The sequence below is a fragment of the Leopardus geoffroyi genome, chromosome E2 (assembly GCF_018350155.1).
Source record: "Leopardus geoffroyi isolate Oge1 chromosome E2, O.geoffroyi_Oge1_pat1.0, whole genome shotgun sequence".
Taxonomy (NCBI): domain Eukaryota; kingdom Metazoa; phylum Chordata; class Mammalia; order Carnivora; family Felidae; genus Leopardus; species Leopardus geoffroyi.
In genome coordinates, this window is record NC_059335.1 from 7,381,358 (window position 1) to 7,394,228 (window position 12,871).

Genomic DNA, 12,871 nt, shown 5'->3' on the forward strand with positions numbered 1-12,871 from the left:
AGTGGGTGGTTATAACCCAGGCCGGGTGCCCGGAGCCCAGGAGGAGGCGCGGAAGGACGGGCGCAGGCCTGAGAAGTCTGTGGCTGAGCTGGGAGCCGGTTCCCCACCCCCTACCAGGGGGGACGCTCGCTTGGCAGGTGAGGCCTGGGGAAGACCACTGGGAGGGAGAGGTGTCTGCCTCTGGCTCTGGGCTTGGATGCACCCCCACTCTCTCTATCCTCCCTCCTTGCCCAACTGGAGAGGCCTGGATGTCTGCCCTCTGAAGTCTGTAGCTCTTGGGGGATTGGAAGGCAATGTCCAATGTCTCTGCCCTGGGAAATGGGACAGGGAAGGAAGGGACGTGAGGTAAGGGCTCCCAGAATCACCTGGGCCACCCTGCCCTCTGTCCTTCCCACCAGGTCCAAGTGGCCATGGCTACAGCAGGACCCCCCAGGACGTGGATGGTCGGTGCCCTGATCACAGCTCTGATTCTCGGGGTGAGAGGTAACCAGAACCCCTGTGTGTGCCTGTTGGCAAACTGTGGGTGGGGCTGTGGGGGACTCTCTGAGTGACATTGGAGTGTTTGTCCCAGGGAGACTCGGTGGGTATGGCTCCAGGACTGGGTGACTAGGAGTCGGTGTCCGTATTTGTGATTATGTGTGGCTGTGTGCCTGTCACCGTGTGTATGGGGGGGGTGGGGGGGTGGGGAGGGGACCTTTTCCCATATCAAGTGACTGCCTGTGACAGGTACATTACCCTGGAGGCTGTGTGTGTGCGTCTGTGTGACCGGGTGTGTGTGCATATAGGATCACGTGTGGCTCAGTGTCTGTGCGGGTGCTTGTACGCACGTTACGTGTGTGACTGTGTATGACTGCAGGGATCTGGGGCTCTTGTCCCTGTGTCACCAGATTGCAGGTAACAAACGTGCTTGTTACCATGACAATGTGTGGCCAGGTACTTGCAGATAGCCGTCTGTGATCGTGTGATTGTGGCTGAGTGCAAGAATACGGGTGGCTATATTTGGGTTGTGTGACGGCTTGGGGTTCTATGTGTGCGTGTTTGTGACTGTGTGTTTATGGGGGGCTGTGTGACGGCACAGCTGTGTGGGTGGAGTTTCCATTCCTGCCTCAATAGAAGTGGCTGTCACTAGGAGGCAGTGGCTGTGTGCGGGTGGCTGATGCCAGGTCACTTGCACTGTCCCACGCTGGGTTTACTGAGTGTGATATTTTCACCAGGCCAACGTGCCTGTGGGCAGAAGTGCATGTGGTGGTCTCTACATAGATGTATACGTGCATTCGTAACACTGAGACACTGGGTGGGTGCATGAGGTCTCGTGAGGCGTTCACCGAGTGCGTGTACCTGGGAAGTGTGTGTACCATGAGACGGAACTGTGCCTGTAGCCATCCCGGGGGAGACCACGCGTGTCTGTGTGTGTGTGTGTGTGTGTGTGCCTATTGGTGACAGCCGTTGTGCGCATGTTTCTTGGAGTGTGTGCATAAATGAAGGCGGCACCAGTGTCTGGCATCTCTGGGTCATCGGCAAGAATGTGAACAACTAAACGGACTATGGGGGACTGGCGATGGAGTGAGGTATCCGTGTCTGTCTGTAGGGGGGACGGTATTGGCAGGAGGATTCAGGAGGTACGTTCGTGTTGGAGAAGGCAAAAAATCAGGCCCGCTCTCTGCCACCACCCGGCCCCTCTAGCTGAGCACTTTCCTGGTTCTGCTCCCCCAACTCTCGCTCCGCCCAGGGGCTCTGACTCTGCCCCCTTTCCTCAACCGCGCTGCTAGTCCAGGCTTTATCCACAGTCAGGGTCCCCTTGGGCGGCGCAAGCCAGGCCCCACCTGGATGGCTCTCCCTCCTTTTGGCCAGGTTCCACTTCCGGTCCTGTCTGCAGCTCTTAGAGCCCAGCCCCTACCTCCTCGCCCAAGTCAGGGCTCTTTAAGAGACCCTGGCCTCTCCAGCTGCCCCCTCCAGGCCTGACCCCACTTCCTGAGCCCAGGTCTTACCCTTAAAGCCCTGGTCACCGGTCCATTCCCCAGGCTCCACCCGCTGAGCCTTGGCTCGGCCTCTGGGGTGGTCCAACTTGACCCTCCCTGGCCCCGCCCACTAAGCTCTAGCCACTCCCAGGAATCTTGAGGTGCCGTCAGAGTCCAGCAAACCACCTGATCCTGGACTCTGTCCTTGAGTTCTAAGCCTTGCCCCTCATCAGAGATTTCACCCTTGGACTCCAGCCTTCGCCCCTAAAGCCCCGGGCCCGCCCCTCAGTGTAAGGGCCCTTCGGAAGTCAGACGACCTCTGGCTGGCCCCGCCTCTTGGCTCAAAGACCCACCCCCTGCGCCCAAGCCCCGCCCCGTCCCCAAACCCCGCCCATTTTCTGCCCCTAGAGCCAGTTCTTGCAAACGATGTTACCTCTTGCGACAACCCCTCTGACGCCGACACGCAGCCCTCTGGGAGCACGCGGGACCTTGGAGCTGGGGCCCAGGAGGACACCAGGGCAGACGAAGGCAGCAGCAGCCGCATCGTGAACGGGACCGACTGCGAGAAGCTCGGCCAGCCTTGGCAGGGTGCACTGTTGATGCATCCCAACCAGCTCTACTGTGGGGCCGTGCTGGTGCATCCGCAGTGGCTGCTCACAGCCGCCCACTGCCGGAAGCAGTTGAGTGGGGCTCCAAGAGCAGGACTGGACAGGGCAGGGGGCAGGGGTGGGGGCATGGAGATGAGGGTCCGGCGGGGATGACGAAGGGGTACAGTTGAGATGGGATTAAGGATGGAGATGGGGTGCAGAGGGCTGAGGCTGCAGAAAGGATCGTGGCAGGGGTGGGAGTTGGGCGTGCGTTGCGTTTGGGGTGGGTTGCATATGCTGAGTGGTTGGGAATGGAGATGTGATTCAGAGTGGCTTTAGAGTTTGGGAGGGGGTGGGGCGCAGATACCTGGGGTTGGGATGGGGCTGAGGGTAGGGTTGGGATTAGAGTTATGGGGAGTTTTGGAGGCGGTTGGGTTTGAGGTTGGGGTGGTTAGATCGTGTTGGGGATGCACATGTGGTGGTTTCTGTGTGCAGAAAGGATTCAGGTTGGGGATGGGATGGGTGGAGTCGGGGATGGGACTAGACTTGGGATGTGCTTGAAACTGGATAAAAGCATAGGGTTCGGGGTTGTTGGTAATCTGCACCACCTTCCTTAGATTTTTCAGAATCCGTCTCGGCCACCATTCCCTGTCACCCGTTTATGAATCTGGGCAGCAGCTGTTCCAGGGGATCAAAACCATCCCCCATCCTGGCTACTCCCATCCCGGCCACTCCAATGACCTCATGCTCATCAAACTGAACAGAAGAATCCGTGAAACTCAGTATGTTAAGCCCATCAACATCTCCTCCCGGTGTCCGTCTGCTGGAACCAGATGCTTGGTATCTGGCTGGGGAACAACCAGCAGCCCCAGCAGTGAGTGTCCAGGCCCCTCTTGATCCCACCCCTGCCTGCCTTCTCCCCCTCTCTGCCTCTGAGCACTGCCCCTCCCCGTCTTCCTCACTGCTCACTGTGGCCCTACTCTGTGTGTCTCTGACAGTTAAATTCCCCAAGGTCCTCCAGTGCTTGAACATCACCGTGCTAAGTATCGACAGGTGCAAGGAGGCCTATCCAAGACAGATAGATTCCACAATGTTCTGTGCTGGTGACAAGGCTGGCAGAGACTCCTGCCAGGTAAGGCTTGAGACTTCTGCATTTGCTCAGCAAATACACAGCAAGTGCCAACTCTGTAACCTGAAACCTTGCTAAGTGCTGGGAACCCAGCCCTGTCCAGTAGAAATATGTGAGTCATACATGTAATTTTAAATTTTCTAGTAGGTGCATTTTATTTATTATTTTTTAACATTTATTTTTGAGAGACAGAGACAGAGAATGAGCAGGGGAGGGGGCAGAGAGACAGAGAGAGAGAAAGGGAGACACAGAATCCAGAGCAGGCTCCAGGCTCTGAGCTGTCAGTGCAGAGCCTGACACAGGGCTCAAACCCACGAACCGTGAGATCATGACCTGAGCTGAAGTCGGATGCTTAACCCACTGCGCCACCCAGGTGCCCCTATAGTGGCTACATTTTAAAAAGAAACAGGTAGGGGCGCCTGGGTGGCGCAGTCGGTTAAGCGTCCGACTTCAGCCAGGTCACGATCTCGCGGTCTGTGAGTTCGAGCCCCGCGTCAGGCTCTGGGCTGATGGCTCAGAGCCTGGAGCCTGTTTCCGATTCTGTGTCTCCCTCTCTCTCTCTGCCCCTCCCCCGTTCATGCTCTGTCTCTCTCTGTCCCAAAAATAAATAAACGTTGAAAAAAAGAATAAATAAATAAAAATAAAAAGAAACAGGTAAAGTTAGCTATTTTAATAATAAATTCTATTTAACCCCATGTATCCCAAGCACCATGATTTAAAAATGTAGAAAATATAAAACATTTGTAAATGAGATTTTTTACATTCTTTTTTAAAAAGTTTATTTCTATTTTGAGAGAGAGAGAAAAAGAGCACATGGGAGGGACAGAAAGAGCTACCATATTAGACAGCACTCACTGGTCTAGAGGGAGAGATCAAGTCTGCTTTGTATGGTTAGGCAGGTTGTGCACTGCAGATATCACATCTAAGGGGGCACCCTTCACATAATAGACACTAGTTTTGTCTATTTGTTTTGGCAAATTTCAGGCAGATGACAGTTACATATCTTCTCCCCACAAAATCTGTAGTATGAAAGTTTCCTGACAAATGCTAGTAAACTGCCTTGAGGAAGGAAAACAAAAACTTTCGCTAGGTATTTGAAAAAAGAGAATATTTAATACAGAGGCTTGATTGCAAACTTGTTGGAAGTTTGTTGGAGGGCAGAAAAGGTTAAAAAGAAAAAAAAAGCCTCCAATGGTTGGGCACCTGGCTGGCTCAGCTGGTACAGCATGTGACTCTTGATCTCAGGGTCGTGAGTTCAAGCCCCACATTGGGCATAGAAATTGCTTAAAATAAAATAAAAAATAAAATTGTTTTTAAGCCCCAATGGTCAAGAAGCTGCATAACTAGGGTAATTTCAGAGAATTATAAAACATAGTTTTATGATAGCAAGTGATGCGGGACAATATTCAAAAGGGTGTTTGGGGAGCATCTGGCTGGCTCAGTTGGAAGAGCATGAGACTCTTGATCTGGGGGTTGTGAGTTCAAGCCCCACACTGGGTGTAGAGATTACTTAAATAAATATATTTTTAAAATTTTTTAATGTTTATTTATTATTTCTTCATTTTGAGGGAGAGAGAGAGAGAGAGGCAGAGAGAGAATCCAAACAGGCTCTGCACTGTCAGCACCAAGCCCAGTGCGGGGGCTCGATCTCACAAACCACTGTGAGATGATGACCTGAACAGAAATCAAGAGTCGGACACTTAGCCGGCTGAGCCACCCATGTGCCCCAATATATATATATATATATATATATATATATATATATATATATATTTACTTATAAAAGAATGGTTAGGAGGGCCTCCTCGAAGAGTTGGGTAGAGGCTGAATGACACGAAGGAGTCAGTCTTGCAAAGGCTAAGGGTAAGAAAAGCATGTGCAAAGGTCCTGCAGCAGGGAAGGGTCTGGCTGATTCAAAGGACAGAAAAAAACAGAACGTTTGGGAGACTGAGGGAGGGTGCAGTAGGAGTTGAGCCTGGAGAGATGGGTGGGGGCAAATATTCAACAAATACTCCTTGATCCCCAATACAGAACTTCTTTATGTCCTCATGGAAGCTCTATCCTTTGAGGATGACAGAAATTAAAATTATACTGTTGCAGGGATCAGGACCCTTCCCTGTATTCAGGCCCTCAACTGTTCTAGAGGGATATAAATTCAGGTGTTCCCTGCCAGCAGGAGGTACACTTCAGTAACACTGGCAATTAGTAAGCACATCATCCCATTCTGATGGGCAACCCCCTCCCAGCCCCCCACCCCTCCACACACAAAAAGAATTTTACAAACCTGACAATTGCAGCAACTTCCCAACATCATCTCTGTCCCCATGTAACATGGAAACACGTATCTGGAGAGAGAGAGGGATTTTTATCAGAAGAAAACACATCTAATCCACAGGTCAGCATTTAAAATCACTGTAGCTTTTCTGGAGCCCCGTTTAGCACTTTGTTTTTCATTCTGCAGACCTCAAATAGCTTTTCATACCAGCGTGTGGTCAGGGTGTGGCCCCTGGGAGCAAAAAGTAACAACACTAATACTATCATAATAATAGCAGCTAATCTCAGACCCCCGCTTTATGTCGTTTATGTACATCGATGAGCTCATTAACTCACTTAGCCATTATTGATAGCTCTGTTTTACAGAGGAGGAAGCAAGCTCAGAGCAGTGAACTAACTGCCTCTCAAAGGAAACTCTGCAGGGATATTAAGCAACATACAATGAAAACAATTAATCTGCAAGAAAGTTGAAAGTTAGAGGTTCACAGGCAGCCAGGCCCTTTTGCCTTGAAACCGTGCTAACAAAGAAAGAAGCCAGGCTCTGGATTTCTTTATACTGGATACCAGTATCTTGCACAAGCACTCATAAAAAATGACAGTAGAGAGTGGTATTATTATAGGAGAGGAATTGCTGGAGCTGTGGGGAGTTAAACACAGGCAAGCCACGGAAGTGGTTCTCAACCTACCCCCAGACCCACCCCAGGGGACACATGGCAGTGCTTGTTCATATTTTTGGTTGTCACAGCTGTCCCCTGGGGAGGAAGGGGGTTACTGGCATCTAGCGCAGAGGTCACGGATGCTGCTGAACACCTTATAATGCACAGGATGGTCACCACAGCAAAGAATGACCTGGCCCCGACGTCAGTGGTGCCCAGGATGAGAAAGCCTCATCCGAGGGCTGAGAACTGCCTCTCTGCAAAGGTGAGGGATTGCTGCAAGGGCAGGCGAAGAGTGAGGAAGGGAAAGGAAGGCATGTCCAGTAGGAGAAATACAATGATCGAAAGCTGGAAAAGAGAAACAGAAATAGGGACAGGGAGACCCAGTGAGGGCGACACAGGTGGGGGTTGGGTAGAGAGGGGCAAACAGAACTTCTAAGGTTTGGATTTACAGCGATACGTTAACATTCTCTCCCCCTCTCTCCTTCCCTCTCTCTCACCTACGTCTCCGTCACCTCTCTACTTTTTCCGCCTCTGTGTCTCTATCTCTTGCCACCCTGGCCTTTCTTCACCTGTGTGTCTCCCTCTCTCCACCTCTCCACATCTCTGCCTCTCTGTGAGCACCTTTCTCCTCCACAGGGTGATTCTGGGGGGCCTGTGGTTTGCAATGGCTCCCTACAGGGCCTCGTGTCCTGGGGAGACTTTCCCTGTGCCCAGCCCAACAGACCCGGCGTCTACACCAACCTCTGCCAATTCACCAAGTGGATCCAGGACACCATCCAGTCCAACTCATGAGGCATCCCAGGACTGGGCATTCTGGTGTGCCCCATCCTCTGCGGTCCTCACTCTTGCAGGGACCATGACACTCCCTCCAGACCCCTGTTCCCTAACAGGGATTAGCAATCTCAATCCCTCCAGCCCCTCCAAGTCTCCTGGAATCAGGGTCCCCCCTTCCCCAACAGTGGGCTGATGCTGTCTCTCCATTCAGGTCCTAGAGACAGTTCCCAGAATGACCAATGTGAGGGCTGCACCTCAGTCTCCCTGGTGCTTCCTTCCTCAGACCCAGAGGCAGTCCCTGCTCTGCAGCTGTGACCCAAATCTGGTCCCAGAAATAAAGCATCTGAGGAGAAGTGGACTCTTGTGTGGTGTCCCGCACTCACTGAATGACCGGGCAGCCAGGAACAAGTCACTTCTCCTGTCCACGCCACTGTGTTTGCTCTATTGGGTTATTTCAGTTGCAAGAAGCAGAGATCTGCTCAAGCCGCTCTGCGTTTTCTTCACACATGCTGTTCGAGTGGGTATTTTGTGCCAGGAAGCTTCCAGACGCTGAGATTCCACAACAGGCAAAACAGAGAGCAACTTCCTGCCTCACGGAGCTCCCATTTTCACAGGGGAAGACAGATAGTAAAGAGATAGACAAATTATGTACTATAATAAGCATGTAAGTGATATGAATAGAATGAGCACAGAGTACAGGGAAAGAGGAGTGTTAGGAGGGTCCTTATAAGAAGGAGTTGTCAGCGGGGGGGGGGGGGGGCAGTCAGAGTGAGAGATTAGAAGATGCTACAAGATGGTTCTGAAGATGAGGGAAAGGGAGAGGAGCCTAAGAATGTAGGTGACAGTCCAACCGCTCTCTGTAAGCAAGCATACGATGGGTGCCATGGTGCAAAATACGGACAAATAATACTGACATAATTGCAGGTGACAGAGATAACTCAAAGTTGGGATGTTAGGGGGCAAAATGTAGAACAGAGCAGAATGCTAGCTGAGGGGCAATCTTGAGTATCTTTTCCAAAATGATGCTGTTGGTCGATCTGCTCTTGGCAACAGGAAAAAATTCTAAGTGCCTTGAATAGTTAGGTTTTAACTTTGCATACCAAGAAATCCAGGTAAGGGCTGTCAGGGCTCCAGTTCCACCTCTCTTTGCTTCTCTTGGTTCTCCTTGGTGTGTGGTTCCTCAAGATCAATGACAGCAGCGAGTGTCTTTTATTTTTTTTTAATGATTTTTTTTTAATTTTTTTTTAACGTTTATTTATTTTTGAGACAGAGAGAGACAGAGCATGAACGGGGGAGGGTCGGAGAGAGGGAGACACAGAATCTGAAACAGGATCCAGGCTCTGAGCTGTCAGCACAGAGCCCGACGCGGGGCTCGAACTCACGGACCGTGAGATCATGACCTGAGCCGAAGTCGGCCGCTTAACCGACTGAGCCACCCAGGCGCCCCTAATGATTATTTTTGAAAGAGAGACAGGGCATGAGCAGGGGAGGGGCAGAGAGAGAAAGGGAGACACAGAAGGTGAAGCAGGCTCCAGGCTCTGAGCTGTCAACACAGAGCCCGACACGGGACTTGAACTCATGGAGTGTGAGATCATGGCCTGAGCTGAAGTCAAGCACTTAACCAAATGAGCCACCACGGGCCCCCAGAGAGTATCTTTCAGAGAAGGGTAACACTGCCCCAGAAACTGCCCCAGCAGAATTCCCTTCATTCTTATTGGTCAAAATTGGGTCACATGCCCTTTCCTAAACCAATCGCAGGCTAGAGGAAATGGATTAACATGGTTGATTTGCACCAATCAGGATTCATTTTCCGAGACTGAGCCCAGAATGTCCCCTGAGTAGTGGAGGCTTGAGGAAAGGAGCTGCTCCCTGAATCAAATGAAGATTCTCCTATCAAAGAAGAAGAGAAACACGGATGGTAGGTAAACAGCCAAGCGTGTCTCTTTTAGGCGTCCTTTTAGCAATATTTTAAAATTAACTTTTCGTTGAAGGATAATGTACAAACAGAAGTGTGCCCTTTTCATGAGTATTATAAACTCGATGAATTTTCACAAAACAGAAGACAGCCTTGTAACCAGCACCAAGATGGAGAAGCGGGATACGACCAGCTCCCCCAGAAGATCTAGGGGCCCCCTTGCAGTCACTACCCTTTGCCAAGTGCAGTGACCTCCTGACTTTTATCACCATCCATTGGTTTTGCCCACTTACAAACTTTGTATGAATAAATAGAAATGTATTTTTATAGATTTATGGAAATATAATAGATGCATATAAATAAAATCACACAGTGCATTGTCTTGTGTTTGGCTTGTTTTGCTCAGTCTTATATTTGTGTGTGGTTCACCCAGATTTTTGTCTATAGTTGTGGATGTCTCTTCATTATGGCACTGTTTACTTTTGTGTAAATGTACTCCAATTTATTTACCCTTTTTACTATAAATGGACATCGGGTAGTTTCTAGTTTTTTCAACGGTTTAACAGATTTTTTAATGTTTATTTTTTTTAAGAGAAAGAGAGACACAGTGTGAGTGGGGGAGGGACAGAGAGAGAGAGGGAGACACAGAATCTGAAGCAGGCTGCAGGCTCCAGGCTCCGAGCTGTCAGCATACAGCCCCATGCGGGGCTTGAACTCATGAAGGGTGAAATCATGGCCTGAGCCGAAGTCGCACACTCAACCGACTGAGCCACCCAGGCACCTCTCTTCAACACTTTTAAAGGCAATACGCTGATCTAACACCTGCCAAAGCTATGGTGAAAAGTTTAGGAGAAGCACTGTGCTTGACTCCCCCCACCCCCTACCCTGTCCCCATGCTTCGTTCTCCTGATGGCACAGCCTGGAAGCATTCCGGGTCAGGTTTAGACTCAAGGTTGAGCAGGAGATCAGAAGGGAGGTGTGTGGGCCCGGAGGCAGAGATTGATGTGTTGTGATCTTGTCTGACTCAGCACAGGGCAGCCTGGGCAAAATTGAGATGTAGTTGTTGGATTACCACACAAACCCAACTATTACTCAGGGTGGCACGTAATCCGGATAAAGATGTTCTCCCTGCATGTGGGTGGCCAGGTGATCCAGTTTTAAGCACAAGATGTAAGCTGAAACCCAGTGGGTGGATTTCCCTGGGAAGTTTTTGTTTTGCTGATAAAAGGGTGGGTGTTACGTTTGGAACCTATCCCCTTCCCAGCAAGAATGGGGATGCCCAGAGATGGATCAGCCACTTGGCACCACAAGGATAAAAGCCACGGGATAAAGACGACTGCAAGAAGCAAAAAGAAGCCTGCACTCTTGGTGACTTGCGTAAGCCTCTGCTCCAGGCGCACACTCCCAACATCCAAACTCGAAACAAGAGAGGACAGAACCTCCAGCAGCTGTGCTACTCTAGTTGGTGTTAGGTATGCTGATACAGAGGAGTTGATGGGAGAAATGAAGTTTCTAGGAACAAAACCTGAGCTTAAGACATTGCGCAGATTTTCCTGGGCAGGATCAACTCTCTCTTCCTGAATGAGGATGTGCCTTTTTCAGTGTGAAGCCTGGCTCCAGAATCAGGAGGGAACAGATGTCTGCAAATGGCTCCTGTCAAGGGTGGAGAGGACCAGTGTATTTCCTGCATGGTGATGTAAGTGGTAAGGAGAATAGGGCTGTGGTGGTGCAAGAAATAAGCTTCTTGCCCTACCAGATATTAAGACAGGCTGCAAAAATAAAATAACGTAGTTTTTCAAGTGTAGTGTTTAAAATAATTAAATTAAAAAGGTGTAGTGTTAGTGAGTGCAGGAGTAGACAAATGGCTCAGTGAGACAGAAGAGAGAGTTCAGAACTCAATATATTATATACTATATGGGGAGTTATAAAATATGGTAAAATAGCAATCCAAATTAATGGGAGGAAGATGGTAAGCATAGTAAATAGTGTCAGGAAAACTGGCTTAATGTGTGGAGAAAAATATACTTAGATATCTATCTAACACCACACACAAAGGTAGACTCAAGATGTATTAAAGGCCAATATGTGAAAGATACACTTACAAAGCAAACAGAAGAAAACCAAGGAGATTATCTTCAAATCTTTGTGACAAAGAACAACTTCTTAAGACTTGGAAAGTACAGATCATAGAACGGAACATCGATTAGTCTCATTATGTCAAAATTAAAAGTAGACTAAAATGGGCCATTAAAACATTTATCAGAATGGGAGAGGTTGGGGTGCCTGGGTGGCTCAGTCGGTTAAGCATCCAACTTCGGCTCAGATCATGATCTTGTGGTTCGTGAGTTCGAGCCCCATGTCAGGCTCTGTGCTGATGGCTCAGAGCCTGGAGCCTGCTTCAGATTCTGTGTCTCCCTCTCTCTCTGCCCCTCCCCTGTTCACACTCTGTCTTTCTCTGTCTCTCAAAAATGAATAAATATTTTAAAAAATAAAAAATTACAAAATAAAAGAATGGGAGAGGTCATTTGCAATATTCACGATGTACAAGGGACTAACACCTATAATATGCAAGAAGCACTTGTGAATTAAGAAAAGGGATGGGCACCCTTATGGGAAAATGGGTAAAACTTATGAACAGGCAATTTGCAGAAGCAGAATCTAAAAGCTGACATGCATAAGAGGAGATGTTCAAACTCATTTATTATCAGAGAAATGTAAATTTCAACAGCAGTGAGCTACAATTTTACACCAATTAGACTAGAGAAAATTAGAAGGATGGGCAGTGTTCAGTGTTGTCAGGGATGTACAGGCATCCTGGGATGTTCAAGTGCTACCAGGGTAAGTGTGGGGCCTTCAGCTCTGAGGAAGGATCTGGCACTATTTCATTTAATTAAGTATATACATACCCCATGACTCAGCAATTTCTCTCCTGGCTATACATCCCAAAGAAATTCTTCCACACCCACAAGGGGTCACGTACAAGGATGTGCCTTGCAGTGTTCTTTGTGGTGGCTGGGAGTTGGCAGCCACTGCGTGTCCATCCCTAGGGGGATGGTTGAGTAAATGTGTGGATGCCCATCATGGAGTTCGATGCAATGGGGCAGATGTGTGAACACGGCAACATGGTCGGGTCTTTAAAACAAAATGCTGTTTGAGGGGCACCTGGGTGGTTCAGTCGGTTAGGCATCCAACTTCAGCTCAGGTCATGATCTCATGGTCCATGAATTCGAGCCCGGCGTTGGGCTCTGTGCTGACAGCTCAGAGCCTGGAGCCTGCTTCAGATTCTGTGTCTCCCTCTCTCTCTGCCCCTCCCCTGCTCCTGCTCTGTCTCTCTCTGTCTCAAAAATAAATAAACATTAAAAATTTTTTTAAAAATGCTATTTGAAAAGTGAATTAGAATAGAATGATATATATAATCTATATGCCAATAACATAAGTTAAAATTACAGGCCCATAAGAACCACACTACACATTTTGTAAGACCGAGGGAGGGTGGGAAGAGAGAAGAGAAGGGAGGGATGGAAGGAGGGGGGGGGGGGGCAAGAGAAGGATTCTGTACAAACCAGTGATGATAA

General features: G+C 49.2%; 1 protein-coding gene across 1 annotated transcript; it reads left to right on the top strand.

Moving 5' to 3' along the window:
- On the top strand, positions 1 to 7,739 carry KLK5 (kallikrein related peptidase 5). Its single transcript, XM_045441687.1, has 6 exons — positions 1 to 137; positions 399 to 483; positions 2,367 to 2,637; positions 3,163 to 3,419; positions 3,544 to 3,677; positions 7,244 to 7,739. Exons 2-6 carry the CDS (start codon positions 411 to 413, stop codon positions 7,397 to 7,399), a joined length of 891 nt encoding a protein of 296 aa, XP_045297643.1. The 5' UTR covers positions 1 to 137; positions 399 to 410; the 3' UTR covers positions 7,400 to 7,739.
- The last annotated feature ends 5,132 nt before the right edge of the window (positions 7,740 to 12,871 follow it).